A 20,194-nucleotide genomic window follows, 5' to 3' on the forward strand; every position below is an offset into this window, starting at 1 on the left:
ATGTCGGGTGAGGCGACTGGCCGGATTTGGTTGCAAATCGACCAACGTATGTAAGGGGGACCTCCTCGGCGTATTTCTGATTCAAAGGTTGCCAAGAGCTTGTATTCGTAATAACTGTTCACTCTAAAAATTCTATACTTTATAAATAACGAAGCCGTGTGTGCGTTATGCGAAACACCTTCAATACACCTTATGGCATTTCTTTGCAGCACGACCAGATTATTGAATGATGCTTTAGAGCCTGTGGACCAAACCAGATGACAATAGTGTAAATGCGAAGAAGAAAGAGTGTTATATAATAATAGCTTTTGTTTTACAGGTAATATATTGTGACACCGACGCAACACGCCTAAAACTCTGCAAAGTTTATGGCTAATGTCTTCCGTATGGTGATTCCATGCCATATGTTCATGGAAGAGAACACCGATAGTTCTAACAGTTTGGGAAAATACAATTTCGTTATTATTAAGGGTTAGCTTGTGAGCCGTTTCGCATAATTGGGATTTCGCACGGAACAATACATCCTTGGCTTTACAGCCTTGGTTTTATGCTATCTGTGTGTACTTTTTTGGGCAGTGGCAGGCTGCAGAGGTTATTGGTAAAAGCAGTGGCAGGAGGGTGCGTGTCCGTGGTATGACTGGAGAGGTTACTACTCCCTAGTCACGGCATGAGCATTTGACCGGAGACAAGTGCTGTCGGTGGTAGCATTGTCGCGCCTGAGTTTGAAACCGCTGTCGATGATTTCTTTCGGTATTGTTTCGCTGTTGCTAAATATAATTTTGCTTTCGGTTTTCTTATTTCGAAATGTCAAATACTTCTTTGGGGAGTATGCATATGAATGTCATGAGCTATCGAAAGTGTGTCGACAATGTTTTCTATTTTTATAACACTTGGCGGCTATAGTTTCTGCGATAATGTATCTTAGTTCAGAACTTCTAGTCCAATTTATTTCAGAACCTTTCTAAAGACCCAATAGATGTAGATAGAATTCGCAAACATGGTGAAGTTCCCAAAGAATGCAAATAGTAAAAAACCTGGACGCTGCTTCCAATGCAACCAATATTTTATTTATGACTGAAAGCCACATGGATGTTTCTGGAGGTCAGAGGTTAGCCCCAATTTCCAGGCTTCAGGCATTCTGTTTGGCTTGTAAGTCTGCAAAAGTCACAAATTATTTGTTGTTGAAGGGGAAAGTAATGCAAAGGAGAAAGAAAATGGAAGGTTGCGCTCAGCACTGTAGTGGTCCCCATATTTACAACAAGTCGTAATTTACTAGCAAAATTTCTATTTTAGTTTTAGTTCTTTTCGTTCTTGGTTGTGGAGTGTACATATATATATATATATATATATATATATATATATATATATATATATATATATATATAAATATATATATATATATATATATATATATATATATATATATAGTTTTTCAGCACAGACTTTTTGCAGTTTTCATGTAGTTAATGGAATTATATTACTCAGAAGATTGATTTCCGTGAAAAGAAAACATTGCTGCATGTCCCTGATCACGTGCTACGCTCATGGTAGAATAGCGTCATGATGTCTACTTTTACAGCAAATGACCCTGATCTCCTCCGAAAACGGTTTACGACAAATTACAATGTTTGAAAGGTGCTCTAAACTGTACCTGGCGTTTTTTTTTCTTCTTTAAAGTTCACAAAATTGAGGCAACATTACAAGTTGTTCAGGTGGCAACCGTGCGTCGCCTACATATGCCGTCGCAACTAGGTATTTGAGGATTGTTCTGAAGCATGTAATACCTGTGGCTGCCTGTTGGAGTGAGTGTGGTTGGACGGTGTGAAAAAAAATTTGGCTGAATGTATGTAGTTAGTATGGTTAAAATCTTAAAATTAGTTTGCAGGAAGCACAACTACTTGAACGCACGCCGAGAATAGTACATATTTACACTCTTCTACTTCAACCTATAGAATATGGGTAAACCCAACGATGTCATTATGAGTGATCAATAATTGTTTAAACGAATCACCCTAACTTTTTACAGCTCATAATAATATTGGTAACTGTTTTAGGAGCTTATTAGATGCATTGTGGTTCTCAGTGCCGTCCTTTCACAGCTGTTAAGTACAGGTCCCATGATTGTCCCGAGAATATCAGCCAGTCACCTTCAATACTCCTTTACAGGTATAATCTTTCTTGGACCCGCCGTGGTTGCTCAGTGCCTATGGTGTTGGGCTGCTGAGCACGAGGTAGCGGGATCGAATCCCGGCCATGGCGGCCGCATTTCGATGGGGCCGAAATGCGAAAACATCCGTGTGCTTAGATTTAGGTGCACGTTAAAAAACCCCAGGTGGTCAAAATTTCCGGAGTCCTCCACTAGGGCGTGCCTCATAATCAGGAAGTGGTTTTGGCACGTAAAAGGCCAAATATGATTAATCTTTGTTCGAACTAATGTTTCACTATAACCACCTTCAGTTCTGAACACACAGCGAATACATGCGCTTCTTCCTTGCTCACCTAACGTACATTACTACTGTTCGTTGCCACAACAACTATGCGTGTTATAAACTACGCGTGTTATAAAAAATTAAGTTGTTCCAGAAACAAGCGCTCCTTACCTTTCATTTAAAGATAGAATGGCAATGAGAGCATGGTCCGCTTTGCAGATCGTTGCAATTTTGTATAAGTTATTAGCGGTAATACAAAATAGGCAGAATGTAACAAAAATGCTCTTGCAAAACGCTGTCTCACGCAATCATAACGTGAAAAGAAGCAGAATATACAAAATTTTGAATGTTTAAAGAACATTGCAACTTTTATAGAAGGTCCACATCGCAATGACGAATTAGGGATTGAAATTCGCATCTTTACATTTGAATTGCGTATATTCGTCACATTTTATGCATAACCGATGACATCTGCAACTTTCAAGTATATGTTTTTACAACTAGATAACCTTAAATGCAAGGAAACATTTTTGCCTAATCTGCAGTGACTTAAGCTCATGATGTTCCTCAGGCCACAGCGTATTCACTTTTCTAACAAAATACTTAGGCTAAAGAAACGCAGGAATTCTTCACGTCCGTAAAAAAAATAAATGCGCTTTTTAAAGTTTATAATTGAAGAAAAAGGCTGAATAGACAATGGGGATAGCCTTCCTTGTTCGCTTAGAATAAAAACAGGAACAGCGCAACACAGGGCGAGCGAGTAAACAGGACAGAGCGCTCTGTCCTCTTTACTCGCTCCTCCTGTGTTTCGCTGTTCCTGTTTTTATTTTAAAGATGAACCAACCAGCCGCATTGAACACACTGCGTATTTGTTTGTATTTGCCTTCAAGCGAGTCATTACTAAGGACAGGAAGTGCGAGCACATATTTCCGTACGCGTAGTTTCTTGTCCGAGAACTGTAGTTTTCGTAAACAACTGAGCGCAAAGACAACCATGTGTTACAATAAATCTGACACCTAATTCTGCGCAAGTATTTTGGTGTAATTTTCACACAGATGCTCAGTATGAAAATACACGCCCCCAGCAAGAAAATGGAAATAAGTTGCAGATGCTCTAGTATATAAGTATTCGCAAACGCGAAATTTTTCAGATCAAGCCAACAGAAATGGAAAGAAAAACTAAGGCTCAGCCCATTTCATTATCACTGTAAATGAAAATTCATTGAATAAGAACGAGTTGCGATATCGCTCATGCAAATTCTTGTAGGATTAAGTAACTCGCATCATCTCCTTTTCTTTCTCCTTCCTTTTTTCAGACATGTATTTTAGGCACTCGCAGCTACACTAATTTCTAATTTGATCTCACCTCAATTGTCTGTGGCTTTCAAGGAAAGACGATCGAAGCCTCCCTTGTTTCCAGTAGTTCTTGAAACTTTTGGTTGTGCAGCATCCGAGGGACGGCGTTGCTCATCATCGCCATATGGGCCGCCGTTCTTCTGCCCTTTGTCATCTTCGTTAGAGTATTCGTCGTAAGTTATATCTGCATCTCCGTTTACAGTTTGTAATCGTTTTTCTGTGAAATATATGCTGTACATTAACTCAATGAGCTTGTTGGCATTAGAAAAGGTAAGGTTCGTTTCTGAAGGCAAATCCAAAATTATATTTACCTCACGCCCATTTTCAAGAATTGGTTAGAAAAAAAATAGAACACACAGATGGATTCCTTTCGACTTATGTGCAAGAAGGATGTCCGAGGTATTTTTCTTATTTGTTTTCGTGACTGCAGTGAGTGTACTAAATTGAGTATAGGCGGATGAAATAGTAACAGCATCAATGAATGAACCGATCACGCGCAGTTACGAGGATTTTGTGTCTAGAGATACAACACTCACCTAAATATTTTCGCTGTGTTTACTACATAGGTATAGTTGGTCACGAACAGTGTTTATAATATAGTTTGTAAGTTACTGTCAGGGGCAACCTACTAAATATCGCGATATGTGATGCGGATACAAAACAATTCCATTGCCTGAGAAGACATCAAGGTGACAAAAATTATTTACGAATTCATTATTGCCGATCTAACAGCTTGAGTTCGATTGCCTAATTTCACTTACATTTCGAAACACGATATCCAACGGGCTACAGCTACATATATTTTTCTTAACATTTCTGCGGTTAAATGTCCTTGCACGTTAAAAGCCGAAGTCAGCGTGCACGCTCTGGCCTCGCGTCAGCGAAAACAGCACTAAAAGTTATGCAGAAATTGCACATGTGTTCTCTACGTACGCTTGAGCACTGTGCCACTCGCTCATCTCCACGCATATGAGACGACTTATTGTTTACCGCGATTGACGTAGCGGTTGACGGTTCAATATATGCAGGCTTTATTGGCCTTGTATGTTGTGTTGACTCTTGATCCCAAGAGTGTACGGCTATATGAACGCTTATCGGTAGTTATGAACTTTATCAGACTTGATCCATCATTATGAGTCCTTATGAACTTACATAGGTCATTATAAAACTCATCGGATTAATCATTATTGCTCCCTATCAACCTAATCGGAATCATCCCCATACTTATCAGCCCTTATAGGTCGTTACCAACCCTATCGGAATCGATCCGACTTTTATCAACTCCCATGCTTTTACAAGTGAAATCATTTCTCAGATGTCAGTGGAATACTGCGGCATCACAAACTGCATACTCGTATTTATTCAGCTTCGGAGCGAATGAAATTACAAAAAAATTAGTATGGAAGGTAATGATGTCGAATATTTCTAATAATGAAAGTATTCCTCACTTTCGACGATTAGCCTAAAATGTATGTTTCTACTATTTACGTCACGGTAGCCAGGCTCTGCAATAAATGTGACTCCAGTCATGCAGAAGCTGGGATATATACTTAAAAGAAATATCGCATTCAACGATTCAGAGCAATGTATACTAGCATTTATAAACGCATAAAAGCCTGACTTCGGGAAATCTTAAGGAGCAGATTATAGTCCAGCCAGCCACCCTCAGACTCGCTAAATGGACAGAATCGCAATATATTAGAAAGCTCCCAAACAGAACGTATGAAAAATAACATGTAAAGGGCCATTAATTCTCAGTCGCCAATCACGTTCGTGACACGTCTGGCAATAAACGTACTCCGTAACTTTCTGAAAACTTACAGAAAACTCCGCTCCGGCAAAATCAAGTAATGATATCAGTCTCTTGTCACACTATGTTACTTCATTTCTTCCCCCCAGTCAGCCTGCTTAGTGTTATTCAGTATTTCTACAGCGCATACTCCTGGTGCTATTCCGAATATCCGTACAATCATCCAAGCGTAGTGCACTAATTATGCATCATGTATACTTCTCTCGAACAAAACCCACAAAACGTGGTTTCTACTAGAACAAAGAACAGAATTTTCTTTTTGATTTTCTTTCTTTGTTATTTGGCGGCTGTTTTCGGGTTCTAAACCTACTATGTGTGTTATAATAGTAGAAGTTAAACTGCCATCTCGCTGTTTTCGAGTGGCCACTTATATGTCGCTCATCTGCCCTGCCTACAATATGACAATCCCATCAGCAAGCATTCAAAATTTTTCATTGGATTTCCGTCTCCCAATTTTCGCCAACTGTACATGGAAAGCCGTGGCTGTTGCTAGCAACCCGTTCAGGAGGGAGCCTGCCAATTTTTTTTTAAGTATCATCTTGCTTTAAAGAGCAATAGTCTCGTAGCTACTAGGCACGCCACCCAATGCACAATAATTCTGTTGATATTATAAAGTTTTTCTTGGTATATTTCACTAGTATATATCAGAACCATTTTTTCTGGCTGTTGTACGTGCATCTATTGCTCTATTAACTCGTAACGGGAAAAGTGGCCTGAATGACATGGGGCTTCACCATACACACAAGATTTGTCAACAAGCTAAAAAGCAGCTTCCCCTGATTATGCTGTCAGAAAGATGACAGTTGTTGATCGTAGTTATATCATGTGTTCTAGCTACCGCGGGTCATGCTACTTAGAAGATTACTGGAGAAACACTGACAATTCTCCACTAAAGCATAAGCATTCTTTGGCACGACTGTAACTTCACTTTTGTTAACTTGCGTTTCCCAGCCTATGCATGTATGCCCATCGCTTTTCCTGTGCCAACGAATGCTTATGCATCAGCAGACAACTCTCAGACTTTCTGTGGAATTTTCTTGGTGATCATAAGCAATATGCTTACGCATTTCATAGGTCCTAAATACACTTCCATTCCGTACTATCACGGGTTTAAAATCTTGATTCGATGCAGCGTTCTATACGAATTTTCGGGGACGAAAGCGCGGGGACGCCACCATTTCCCCCTTCTTTTAAGGCTACTGACCACTGAGTATTGGACTATGATTAACTCTACCAATCAACTGTTCTATCATTTTTCATAATTGCTAATCTTAAGGTAGGCTTCTTTGTACGCATAACAGTAATACGGGAAACAAAGCTTTCATGCGGTATGAAAAGACAGGTTCTCTGTGTTTTTTCTTCAATTGGCGCTTCTTCGTTATCAATTTCATGCTCCCAACCATCTGGACTCTATAATGAAGGTTAATTGTCATGACTTTGCCTATTTTCCAATGATATTCCAGATAAATGGTGTGATGTCTTTCGCGTCTCGGACTGATTTTGCGAGGGTACTCACCCAGGAATGCTTACGCATTAAAGAAGCACTACTAGATTCGATGATGCGAACAAAGGTGTTGTTTTAGCAGTCAGTTTACGCATGCTGGAGATTCTTTTGTTAATATTGAATACCAAACTTATTTAATAATTGATTGTTGATTATTATTTGAGTGTTAGTTTCCGAATTTATTTGACAAAATGTATAATTACCTCAATACTAGCGCTCGCTCGAATATCAACTTATGCATCGACTTTGACAACATCTTATAGCACATTTGCCGAGTTCCTTCATTTTCTCCAGTTTTTTTTTTCAGGTGTCTAAGTTGTCGCGAAAAAGGCATAAGGCATTAGGAATGAGGGACAATACATTTTGTCAGCGCTACAACAGCCCTTTTAAAGTGGGTTTCCAAAAACCTACGCTTTCAATGGCTGCCTTACTGAACCTCAAAACCGGACTTTGTGAAGAAATTATTGGCTACTACTACCAAGCGATCATGTCACACTGTTTTTGTGTGCATTGCGCACTGGCTTAGCGCGGCGCCCTCGAGAGAGACCGTTCCGTGTGGTGGTTCGAAAACAAGGACATCTTGATCAGTTATGCCGAAGTAACCAAGTGTTACCGCTTAGCTCGACTGACAATGCCGCCTCCCCACCCGGCACTCAGTCGGTAGGAGGCCGTAATCATAATGCAAATACAGACCGCGTCACTCCTCACCCCCGCAATGCTGCACGTGCTTCACCAAGAGCTCTATCTGAGTCGGCTGTGCTGTGTTTGTGCAGCGGGTCCGGCGGAACAATGGCACATCATGTGGGACTGTGCCAGGTTCTCGAAGGCAGCTACCTACAGGACTTACCCGCCCGAACTTCAAGGTGCACTGCAGTCTGCAGACAAGGACTCACTACTATGGGCCATCCAGCGGGCCCTGGATGCGCTCGAAAAGCACTAGCCTCATGACCCACTACAAACGGGCCCAACTGGGGGAGTGCAGAGTAGAGTATCACCCTGGATCGGCGAATGGCAAGCATCACGACGCGTTAAACCCTCGTTTGCCGGTACTTTATTAAAGTTATCCCTATCCTAAACAAATACAACTGAAGCGAAGGCAACAAAAAGTGCAGACGCGGTTGCTTGATTGGAGCAGCTGAATATAGCTGCACCTTCGTCCTGTCAATTTTTTATGACCGAGAAGTCAGCAATTGACTAGTGTTCATTCTCAGAATCTCTTTCTCTGAGCACTGCTCCTGTCATGCTCACGAAATGCGTAGGTGCGCCTTCATTCCGAATTATTTTCCTGTTTTGTACCACAAACACAACAACCAGCAAAATAACCTTCGAACATGCAGTCAATAGGAAACTGTTCGCGATGACATTTCCAAGGCGACGCAAAATTTGACGTTCAGCATTACGCAAATATGAGAGCAAATATAGGTACAGAGTATTTTTGAATATTGAGCATTTCAATAATAATAGAAAAAGATGACCCTTGGCCAGAACGTCATTGCTATCTTAACACTGTTGGTGCCATTGTTAAATCTCGCAGCCTCATTTTTTTTCAAACAGCTTCATCCACGTCAGCTAGGACACATGGTAGAAGGAGGGCTGTGCATACGACTGTCTGTCCAACGGCGGTCATTTTTTGCGGTTCGAAGCTACGGTTCCGCAATAGATTTACTTCACCATTATAATATTCTGATAGAAATTACCTGTGAAATTCTCTATTCAAATCGAGTACAGCTGAATATACAGGGTGTTTCACTTAATTGAACCAAACATTAAAAGTATGCAGAAAGCCTTGGAAAGAACCTTGGAAAGAACCTCGGAAAGAACCTTGGAAAGAACCTTGGAAAGAACCAAGGTAATGTTATTTGTCATCGCTTGGAGATACAGATATTTTTTTTCGTTTTCCACCTAATTACATAATTAGTCCTAAATAATTATTAAAACTCCACGTTATCATATTTCGAATAGAAGTGTTAACGGCAAAATATAGAAGAATATTCAAAGGTTTTCAGCGCTGATTACTGTGTTGTACGTATATTTCCAACATTGTAGGTAAACATCACTTCATATGTAGTGCTCATTGTCAAAATTATCGTATTCGTTAGCCCGATCACTGGCGTCGGAGATATGTGCTGGTTTTTTTTTGTCCATGTGCAAAAACATGCATATATAATTCGTTCACATGTGTTATGTCTGACATACAAACCATTATTAGTCAATTGCTGTTTTGGAAATTCATTAGGCCTGGCTTCGATGATGTCAGCCACTGTAAAAAAGATATACAGTGTTATTTTGTCCTGCATAATTCACTAAAACCTAGACATTGGCTCATTGAAGCAACTTGACAGTCTAGAAGTTTCCGAAGTGTAATCGAAACTAGAACATCAGAACAAGTACACGTACGATACGTGTGAATCTTTCCTCACATAAATGACTTAGTTTATTGACTTCGACTTGGAATTTCTAAGCCCGTAAATCTATGTACTGCAGCTGGTAGTTATTTGCTGCGAGTGGTGAGGAGCTAAAGAATGCAACTAGCCGGCATCCCATCACCATGATATCTTGGTGTTGACGAAGCGAAATCATTTCCAATAACAAGTTTGTAAGACAGGCCATCAATACGCGAGCACACAAAATCTGTAGTGTTGGATCTCGGTAATTACAAGGTAACGCATGGCGACAGCAGCATGTGCGCAAATACTGCACATTAAAAGAATTGGAAGATGCTCACTTTTGACGTTTTCGGATTAAGAAATGTATTTTTCTGCAACATTGATGGCTTTGCTTAAAAGTTCATAATTATTGCATAATAAAGAACATATATCTGGGCATGTAAACGAATCACGAACGCTGAACTCAAGCCCGCTATTTTAGAATTAGAAAAGCTTCGGACGTCTGAATAAATGTTCTTGTAAATAACACATTAGGAGAAGCATATAACCTGTCATAGTTTTCGAAATACATTCCGGAATTCGTTGTTTTTTGGCACATGGAACGTACATAGGAACTGCACGTGCGTGACGACTAAATGCACCATGGTTTTTAGCCACCGCAAGCCAGCCAAATTAAGCTGGCACGTCCACAAGCATGCAAGAGATCTACAAAACTTTTTTTGTGCATGTTAGGAAAATGCCTTTCAAGAAGCAGCTCTAACACTTATGTTAAGGTGTAATGGCATACGTGTTCCTGAAACGTCTTCGCAATATCATTTAATTTTAGTCAAACGAAGTTTTCTAAAAGCGCCTAAAATATATTTCGCTGAGGAGTATTCATATATCAGTATAATATTCCATAATAAAATATCAGTACATTGCATTTCGGCGCTTTTCCAAGAATTACACGCTTGTTACACAACCATCGCACAAAGTGGCTCAGGGTGTGCTTAAATATCGCGGCGCACTCCCTTCCTTTTCTCCGGCCAGTAATTTTGCCGTTTTTAAAGGTGGTAAAAGATGCACATATCGCATCACATACCAAGTGTTTCAGCGGACACCTCTAAATGTGTTTAAACATTTCCTGTGGCAGCTAGCATAATTCTAGTCGATGAGCTGGTTCACTCGTACAGGTGGATATTACTTGCACAAGAAATTGAAATGCATGGTCGCATAATCAAAAATTTTCTAATTATCTTTTTAACTAGCAAGCTTATGGCACATATTTAAATTTAAAACTCTAGCCGGGAAGCTTAGAAGGCGAATCCCATTGGAATGAGTTCTTAGGATGACAGCATTTTCAAAATATTGAATTCCGATCTTTGAGAATACATGCAATGGCATTCGAGTTACTTCTGGGCTTCAATACATAAAACCATGTTTTGTTAAGAAAGAAAGTGGAACGATAGTGCATCGTACCCCAAGTTTAATGGCGCATATCAGGTAAATCGTGTCATCTGCACAGTTTTATTAAGTGTATACGCCATGCAGTCTCACCCGCTAGAATTTGTAATTCGCAATTTGTGCAATACGGTGAATAGTGAAACAGAATTAAAGAGTTTGTTAACTAGTCACAGATTCATATTAATTTTTTCGCAAGTAATGACCACTGCGTCCCCATTCCTCTTTCAAGGACTGACGCTGCGGGCCAAACTCGCATTCTAGCAGGCACACTCTCCATAGCCGGGTGAAATATTGCACATACATGGCGCACAAGACTGCACAAGCTAAACCCTTCACTGCAACTCCGACCTCCGATCCGACTCCACCAATGCGAAACACCTCTACTGTGTCGGTTGGGACTCACGAAAGCTTACTCAGCACTAAGTGAAATGGCTCATAGTCCTGCATGTTATGTTTGCGGGTGCGAGGAAAATATTGATTCCCTATTGTGCCCCTGTCTCCAATTTGAAGCACAAAGACAATCTTTTCCAGCACATTGAGGAAACTAGATTATCATCGTCTGCGTGAACAGAGAGTACTAGAGCACCGTCCCACCGATCATCGGCTCACAAGGCAGTGAAGGCATTTTTGTGCTTTCTCAGAATGTCTGGCTTGCACGAGCGGCTATGACTCAATGTCTGTGCAGGCATCTATACTATCTCTCTTCTCTATCTCCCTCTTCTTACTTCCCCCAGCAAATGGTAGCCAACCAGACTCTTCACTGGCTAACATATCTACCTTCCTTATATCGCTCTCTCTCTCTCTCTCCCTCTCACGAACTAGAATTGAGGTATCTGCCACAGGCAATTTAAAAAAGAAATTGTGTACACATTGTATATTCTTGTCCTGTTTTTAGAGTCGCAGTGTCTATGCGTATTTCAGCAACAAAAAGACAAAGCAAAGGAAAAGATTTGCGCTAATCTCGAGTGACAAAACGTATGTGACCACATTGCTGGGTCTCTTCTACGTCGACGACAACGACAACGAGACAAAGCCGTACGTCAGCGAGTGACTGCCGGAGTTTGTTTCTACTAGCGAGCTCCTCTAGCATAGGGCCCATGCTTCTTTGTAGACGAAGGCAGTTGCTGCATCTCTTCTCTATCAACAACAAGGACAACGGTGCGAACTTCAGCGGGCTTCTCGTGCTTCGGCCTAGCCGAAATTAGAAGACGAAGAAGACGTCTCTATGCTGGTCTACAAACACAAGCTGTTTTTGTGATCCCTGTTCTCGCCTCTCATCTTCGTTTAACTGTGACAATATACGTACGCTAAGCCATTTAACAACATTCATTGAAAAATAAAATTTACAAAATGAACTATGTGGTTTTACATGAAAATCAATAATGTATTTATTAGGCCCGTTAAGGATGGAGAGTCCGAATTGTGACCACTTGGGGTACCTCATGTGCACCACAGTCTATGTACAAAAGCGCGTTTGCATTTCGCTCGAACTGAAATCCGTAGCGGATAATAGAAAACGTGCCCACGAAGAACAGCCGTGCAATATTTAGTGTGTGTACTAGTTCCAGACAGCCGCATAGGTGAGTACAATTGTTGCTTGATAGGCGAGACAGCTGCGTAGGAGAGTCCAACACGCTGTTAATTTTTCAAGATGGCCGGCTCTCCGCAGGCTGTCAAAAGCGGGGTTTTTCTCCCGATGCCGGCGGACGCATCAACATCCACACTAGCGTATAATTTGCGAGTTTTTCGCTTCTACCTAAATGTACATACTGGGCTGCCCCACAAATGTGCTTCCAGGTGTTCAGTTAAGTAGTCAACAACGGTTAGAGCCAGCTGATTCATTCCCGGTTTACAACATTTTGCACCGCCGTGTTATGAAAAATTCTCAGACTCAGCTGTTCATCATGTCGCTTTTCAGAATTAGGTACGTACAAGTTCCGAAGCAACGGCTCAAGCTGGAGCTTTAAATATTGGTCACCGCTTTGGTGGGAGAGTAGCACATCATGTACTTAATTCGGTATACGCTAAATGATAGGCAACTTATACATCAACTTCAGCAATCGCACTGGCACGAAAATTTAAATGTTCACCGTGTGATATAGTAAGCTCTTAGAGAAATATTAGCAACTCAAACTATATTGCCGGCGTATTGCAACTCCGTTTTTATCTAATCTTTCTTGAGTATTCAGTTGGAATAGCTCGCACAAGAAATACGAAGTTCACACGAAGCAGGAATTTTACAAATGCGTGGCCTGGGACACTAAGCAATGCTTTAGTTATATAAACACAGCATCTCTTATAGCAACCTATATGGCTAAAATGAGATATATCAAGAAGCTGGAAATTCATTTAACTTGCAACAAGACTCACAAAAATTTTCAAGCAATAAAAAGTGGCATATCGAAGAGCCACGTATACCGCACTTATTTCCTCCGCTTTAGATGTGTTTTAGGCTCAGTTTACAGTATTGTTGTATTGTTTCTTATCCCTGTACTGCAGTACGATAGACTTGATACTTCAGAATTTTCTACATTTTTTTCTTAAAAGAGCAATGGTGTAAATTGAAGCTCCCCTTTGTACACTTGGTATATTTCATTTTTTATTCGCAATACTCGTACAACTAACATCGTCAAAATCGGTGCCGCAATTACAGAGAAAGATTCCCCTATTCCCATCTACTTCTATGGAAGCCCCCGAGCTGTACAACAAGAATTGTACGGTTTAGAGCTGACGCAGTACTCTCGCAGGCGTCGGCTGTTTTCTTTCTCTAAGCTTGCAGCACCGCGGCCGAAAGCCATGGTGGTAAGTTGAGATTTCAAATTCATACTTTGCGCAAAGCCATATGGCCTTGGCGGTATCTGGGCGCCTCGACCTATTGTGTGACTGAACCATGTGCGAGGGTGTGTGCCGTGCAAGGAGATAGATACGTAAGCTCGCACTGGCTCTGCATTCAACTTTGAATTTAACGTCCTTTCCTGGAGATATTCTTGAGTGCTTGTAACTTTGTATATTTCGATTTGTGTTGCGGCCTGACAGGGTCATTGAGTAATCCTTGGTCCAAAGCGTAGGGCGTTAAGCCCCCTGTACTGAGAGCAGGGCTCAAACCCAAAGATCTGAATAACTTGGGCCACTGAGTATGTAACATTAAATGCATAAAGGTGTCCCTCATCGACGCCGTACTTATCCCAATTCGGTCTCATACTGGGCAGTCGCCACTGCTCAAAAAGAGCCATGAAGCTGATTTGTAGCACAGGCTACGTGCCACTCAGTCCGTGCTGTTCTTCATTGAACCTCTTTGGTGCCCACTTGCAACACTGGGCATTTGCCAGTAGGTATGCACAGCTCTTCAGCGAACGCCTTTGACCCCAACTTCAATAGTTAGGTATGTATTGCTGGGAATTTGCTACTCTACAAAGTAGAAAATGATCCTCCTTTCAAACAAGTTTCTCCGATGCCAAGAAGAATCAAACCCAAATCACAAGGGCTTTTCAAAAACAGCAAACCCACTCATTAGGAAGCTGCGCCAGAAATGTACTTTGTATGTGCCGCTTTTTATGAACCTTTCGCCAATTTGGGCCACTGAGTATGCGTCATTCAGTATGCGGCGAACAATGGAACAAATCTGAACGTTCGCAGTCGCCAGCACTCCATCCTTCTCCATTCGGTTGCCACGCACTTATTTCTGCGGCAGTGCCTATAGGCGACCGATCGTGTCCAAAGTGAACCAATAGAGGGGCTCGGCTGCCGCCTGACGCATTACTAAGCTTTCGCGCACACAAGTGCATCACGCCTTTGGAGGCTTCCCGCAGGCTTTGAGGCAGCGGCCCTACAAGCCTCACTCAACAATCGACATCAGAAATGGCAGTGCGATCTCGATGGCAACGGGTAACAGATGTCCAGGGAAGCCAAAATGATAATTCATGGAACGTAAGGCACTTTAGGGTTATGTTCACTCGGCCGCACTCGGAGCAGTTTTCAGATCTGGGTCCCTATAATGTAAAACTATTCAAACGCGTTTTATTCCATCTCCTGAAGTCAAGTTTGCCCATCCACCGACGTAAGCATTGGGCGGTGAGTCTCAGTGTTGCCTACAACCCCCATTTAAAGGCCCTCTTAATTTAAAGGCGCTCACTTTGCTTTCAAAACCAATAACATTGTCTAGATTCAGCAGTTTTTCGTTTGTAATTACATGCCAGGTGGCAAGAAGCCCGCTCAAATGGAGAGGGTTTCGATGGGGCCGAGCCAGCGTACTGAACATAGGTAACGGGATGATGAGGATGGTGCGGGCGTCTACGATTGGTCCGCTTTCCCTTATTGTGCTTGCCGTGGCTGGTCTAAAAATTGCGGTAGCGCACAACCGAACGTTAGGAATGTCTCCAGAACAAATCCTTAGCTGAGAAGAGTTGGCAGAGCGAGGTCGCAAACGTGCCTCTATTGCTCTAAAACGTTACACGTCCGAGCAGAAAGGTTATTATACGCAAATAAACGAATGCTGTCCGGCAGGTGTGAGCAGCTAGGGCCTGAGTGATCGGCGGCAGCGATCATTTATTTCTTTGGGAACGGGTAGCCTGCGCCTATTCAGAAAAATATTCGGTTTGGTTGGGCATAATATAACATCCTTATCGGATAAACGTCACCATGACGCGGTGAGTTTCCGCCTTTTTTTCTGAATTCGCATGATGGGCAGGTGAAGTGTGTATAGTCCGAAAACATTTGACCAATAGCTGAGAGCTAACGGCGAAAAGCGTCGAATGATAAATAAGTATTTTTATTTTGTTCGGTCGAATCATGAATAAGTGTGCAGGCGTCGTATCAGATAGAGACCTCTCGCGATTTTAGTGATGTCGTATGACACACAGGCGAAGTGGCGATGGTCCAAAATAGCTTTTTGACCAATCAAGGAGGCCTGGTTGCAGAATGGGAATAAAAACGTTTCGAATAGTTTCACGTGATAGCACCCCTGGTCCTGTTTAAAGCAATCCTTACAGCTAGCCCGCAACATTCCATCTAATTATCACGCTCAGAGAACTTCGCAAACATTGCTAGTGCTTGTATTGAGAAAGTTTCATTCAATCTGTAGAATATTCTTCTGGAATATCAGTGACGCCACGTGCCTGACGTCGTCTAGTTAGCGCCACCATTCATTATGTTCCTGGTGTGAGACATTGGCGCTGGCTCTCAAAACCTGTGAAGTCAATGTGGCGCATGTTCCTGCTTTCAAGTTACAGCATGTACTGCTACACGTGAAGGAGGGGCTTCAGAAGGGATGGATTTAAGGCGCTGTATACTGCACAAACTCCATGCAGCTTTCCACATATATTTAGTCAAAAGAACTTCTTAATATTCATTTCTGGTGATGGAATGTTCTAATAGTTGATTAGTAAGCTAACTACCTAATTTTAAAATAATTTGCTCCACTGCCCATAAGTGGAAACTCTCTGCAGCATATAAGAATGATTCTGCAGACTCTGCATTAAGTTTGTAGTGCCTAAATAGGTTTTTCGAGGCATCCATTTCTGCGTATCAAATAGGATACGTTGGGCTAAAGATACGTAAAAAATAAGATACGTTGGGGAGTTAAAATAGGCGTGTTAGTCATGCATTAAATTTGTGCCTTTACAGCATGGTTAGGTATCCTAAGCATCCCCTAACCACACCAAGGTATTTATTTCTTCAATGCCCAACGTCTAATTAATTCTAATCCTAATTACCTAACCCGTCGCACTCTAGTACTATCAGAAGGACATCACACATAATAATTTTACCATCCATGAAAAATTGGTGATGTCAGAAATATGGTTGTCATAGCGTTAGTGAATGACTGAAAGTTGGAGCAAGGAATTTAGAAGTTAATTATTTCTTAAAATTCACCTTCTGTCAAACTCATCTGAAATGTGTAGCGTATTTTCCATATAATGTACCATTTGTTCTAGCGAATAAATATGTTCTTCTGGTACATATGAATGGGTTTCTAATTATATCAATTCTAAGAGTCATTCATGTTTTACAATTGAATATCTACTTACCAATGGCTGCAAACAGCACAAAAAACAGAACTTTTACCATTGCGATATCTGTAACAGATCAGTGCTCTGTCTTTGCGATGAAAACTGCAACTGCGCCACTTTATATACCGTTGGCTGAGTGATTTGAACATATGTCAAGTGGTGATTGAAGAAGTATTTCCTTTCCTGAACACGGAAAAGTTCAAATAGATATCTGAAGAACAATTGTAGGGTAGCAAATCTTATTTTTCATACCTGGGCAAACATCTTTGACTTTGAAATGTAGGACGAAGACACCGCTTAGGTTAGTGACATTCTGTGCCTCCTGCTGAGTTCGTGAACCGTTCACTGAACCTTCTCAAATTTCCAGCTGTCCTTAAACGCGGCAGGAAAGCAACGAATTTTTTGCGTTATTGGGGTTATTTTGTTATGAATAGGTCATTAGCACTAGGTCATAATCCTAACTGTGGATTAATCAAGCGAGGCCTATTTTTCTTTCAGTGTTGCCCCTTTCATTTCGCACCACTTCATTCTATGGCATGGAGCACCTCGTAAGCTGATTAGGAATACATGACGTGCAATGCTGCCGGACGTTGTGGAAGAAATTCTAGAGAATTACAATGGTAGTTCAGCGCACCACCATGGCCTACCATTTTCTAACGAAGGGTATGACACTATTATTTAGCTGAACGTTTCACGATATACTGCAAATGTGCATCACGTTTTGTCACTCACACTGGGATCGTGTCCTACCCCTTGCGACATAAGCCCACAATAGTGTTATGTAGATCACCATTGGATTGTCTCCTTACTTCTTACTATTTGGACAGGAACCTTCCACCACACTGGAGACCACACTTCCTTATCACCTAAATGTAGGTAAGGCGGTTACAGTTTCACAAGCTGTTAATCACACAAAAGAGCGTTGCCGGATTGCCCAATCTCTCACCAACGCTGCCGAGAACGCCATCCAGAAGTCTCGAAGCATTCAGCATGGTATATCCCCCCTCACTTGGTTAGCTCTGAATTCGTTCAGACAGCCCTGTATGTTGGCGAATCTTCTTTCGTTGTACCACGGCCCGTACCACGTGGGCAAGCACACTTCGCCTTTGAACTACGTCTTCGAGTCTTCGAGCCGCTTGAGTCTTCTTTTTGAGCCTGCAGTAGTTTTCTGGCCATAATTCGCCACGATAGCTATTTCCAGGAGGGGAAGTAAATGTAATGAAGAACAACACTACTCCCAGAGGACAGTTGTGTGGCTCTTTTTCTAAAAGTGAAACCTAAAATATATCGAAGACTGAACGCTGCGCCCTAGCTAAAAACAAAAACAAGAAGCAAGTCAATTTTTGGAGAGCTCTAACAAAGTCGCAGCGCAATTTTTAGATTCCAACTCCAGCCCTAGGGCTTTTGCGTGAGCTATCGACACGATCCATTATAGCACTTAACCGCTTTCGCGTCGATGGCGGCGTAGTGCGAAGATTATTGTCAAAATACTACAGTGAAGACACGACTTCCTTGCTGAAAATATTTTGGAATATGTTTTTATACGCCCGCGGACACTATTACTTGATGAAGTGAAAGGCATACGTACATACTGTTTGCAATTATGCGCGATCTGATTATTTCTGTCAAGTTTTCATTTAAGTGTCCGTTTTTGTCCTGACAAACGAGGCGTCATTTGTGTTGGTACGACAAGGTTCCCGTTGTATAAAATTTACATTTCATTGGCCCAGAATCTGTAGGTCTATGTTAACCCTTCTGCATTTGCGCAGTGTGGTACATCTACTACATTTCGATGAACTTTGTAGTATTTGAGCCTCTATTATTTTTATCACCGAAAATGAGCCCGTTTCATTGAAATCACCAAGCTTCCAGCAGTGACGGCTAGGAGCGCTGAATAACCAGACTCCCTGAAATCTGTATCTGGTTGAGTCAGAGTGCAATAAAAGGATTGCATTGAGTTGCCAGTGAAAGTGTTAAATAATTCCGTGGGCACAACTGTAATAATTTGGGATCCGTAATTAAAGAAATACAGTGCCAGGCCCAAAATCCCGAAAACCTACCTTTCGAACAGGTGTCCTCATTCACTTCCGAATGTACGAGTGCTGCCGATACGGGATGTTGAGTAGGTGAAGAAAGCCTACGCGACGTCTACTGTTGTGATACTTTGCCGGTGTCATATTTAAGCCCATCAGATTCAGCGATCGAAGACTGTAAAACAGTAGAAATACTGTGCAGCATGCAGAAAACGCAAATTATTCTCTAGATAGATTTGATGAAAGCATTCTCAGCGATGAGAAAGTGCTCCGAATGGCGAAATGACACGCAAGATAATTTTGGCACCTTGGCATCCTATGAGGGTGCCGACCAAGATGCGAAACTCACGCTGCATGGAAAGGCAAATCAAATGGTCAACCACGATGCGCTTGGAGGCACGTAGGCCGCGATGGCTGCGGTTTTGTAGCTGTATAAAGAGGCCACTGCGTTGCGATGAGGGCACATATGATCTTCGACGTTCCGCAGACAGGTCGCAGTTGAGATTGTTCCCGCAACCAAGGACGGCAAGTTGCTGTAGCTGCAGCGAAGATCTGCACTTGTGTAGTTGCTCGAATTCGGAGTCACTTTGTTGAGCCTCGGCGAGGACGTCGCTTCTGTTGCTTAAGTGTTCTCAAAGTGGTGAGTGAGGGAGGCACTGAGAGCAGTGCTAGAATTGCCACTGATGAGTCCCAAGTAAGCATTTGATATCATATGAAACTGTATAGTGCCGTCGCAGACAGCAGATTTGCTCCCATATAAAACTTCCCTTAAGGCTGGTGTACAGGCGATGGATTGGCTACCTTGTAGACTGCCAAAGGTGCAAAATCTATTTTGTAGACTGCCCAAGCGTGGTGTACAGCTGGTTTTGCCAAGAAGCGCATGTAGAATTCAACAGGCACTTAAAACGGTGGAGGTCGAAATTCTTGGCTGTCGTAGGAAGATCATAGTCTTGTAGGGCCAAGATGTCTGCCACAGATCGAGTGCTTTCTGCTGAGGCCTCGTAGTCTTGAAAGGTCAGGAGGGATGGACTACGCGAGGTCTTCTCTGTTTCTATAAGGGGTGATTTCAGAGATGCTGAAAAAGTAGGCGATGGTTGTTAGTTTGATCTGCAGATGAAGCGAGCTATTGGTCTGGATGGTAGACTGGTCACTGCACTGAACTGGACGGTCGAAGACGCACAGGGAGATTCAAGTTTTGTTTGCATGTAGCCGCAAAGGATGGATC

The 20,194-nt window shown here is 41.9% G+C and overlaps 1 protein-coding gene across 1 annotated transcript; it reads right to left on the minus strand.

Moving 5' to 3' along the window:
* Positions 1–1,045: 1,045 nt before the first annotated feature.
* On the minus strand, positions 1,046–17,108 carry LOC142587638 (uncharacterized). The gene is made up of 4 exons (XM_075698802.1): positions 16,955–17,108; positions 9,299–9,358; positions 3,795–4,001; positions 1,046–1,155 (listed from the first exon to the last, which is right to left on the minus strand). Exons 1-3 carry the CDS (start codon positions 16,992–16,994, stop codon positions 3,796–3,798), a joined length of 306 nt encoding a protein of 101 aa, XP_075554917.1. The 5' UTR covers positions 16,995–17,108; the 3' UTR covers positions 1,046–1,155; position 3,795.
* Between the last annotated feature and the right edge of the window lie 3,086 nt (positions 17,109–20,194).

The sequence above is a fragment of the Dermacentor variabilis genome, chromosome 7 (genome assembly GCF_050947875.1).
Source record: "Dermacentor variabilis isolate Ectoservices chromosome 7, ASM5094787v1, whole genome shotgun sequence".
NCBI lineage: Eukaryota > Metazoa > Arthropoda > Arachnida > Ixodida > Ixodidae > Dermacentor > Dermacentor variabilis.

Coding starts and splice junctions, on each gene's coding strand:
- LOC142587638 (XM_075698802.1), bottom strand. CDS start 16,994: ATGGTAAAAGTTCTGTTTTTTGTGCTGTTTGCAGCCATTG. Junction 9,359..16,954: donor TGTGCTGTTTGCAGCCATTG/GTAAGTAGATAT, acceptor TCTTTTTTACAG/TGGCTGACATCATCGAAGCC. Junction 4,002..9,298: donor ACAGCAATTGACTAATAATG/GTTTGTATGTCA, acceptor TATATTTCACAG/AAAAACGATTACAAACTGTA.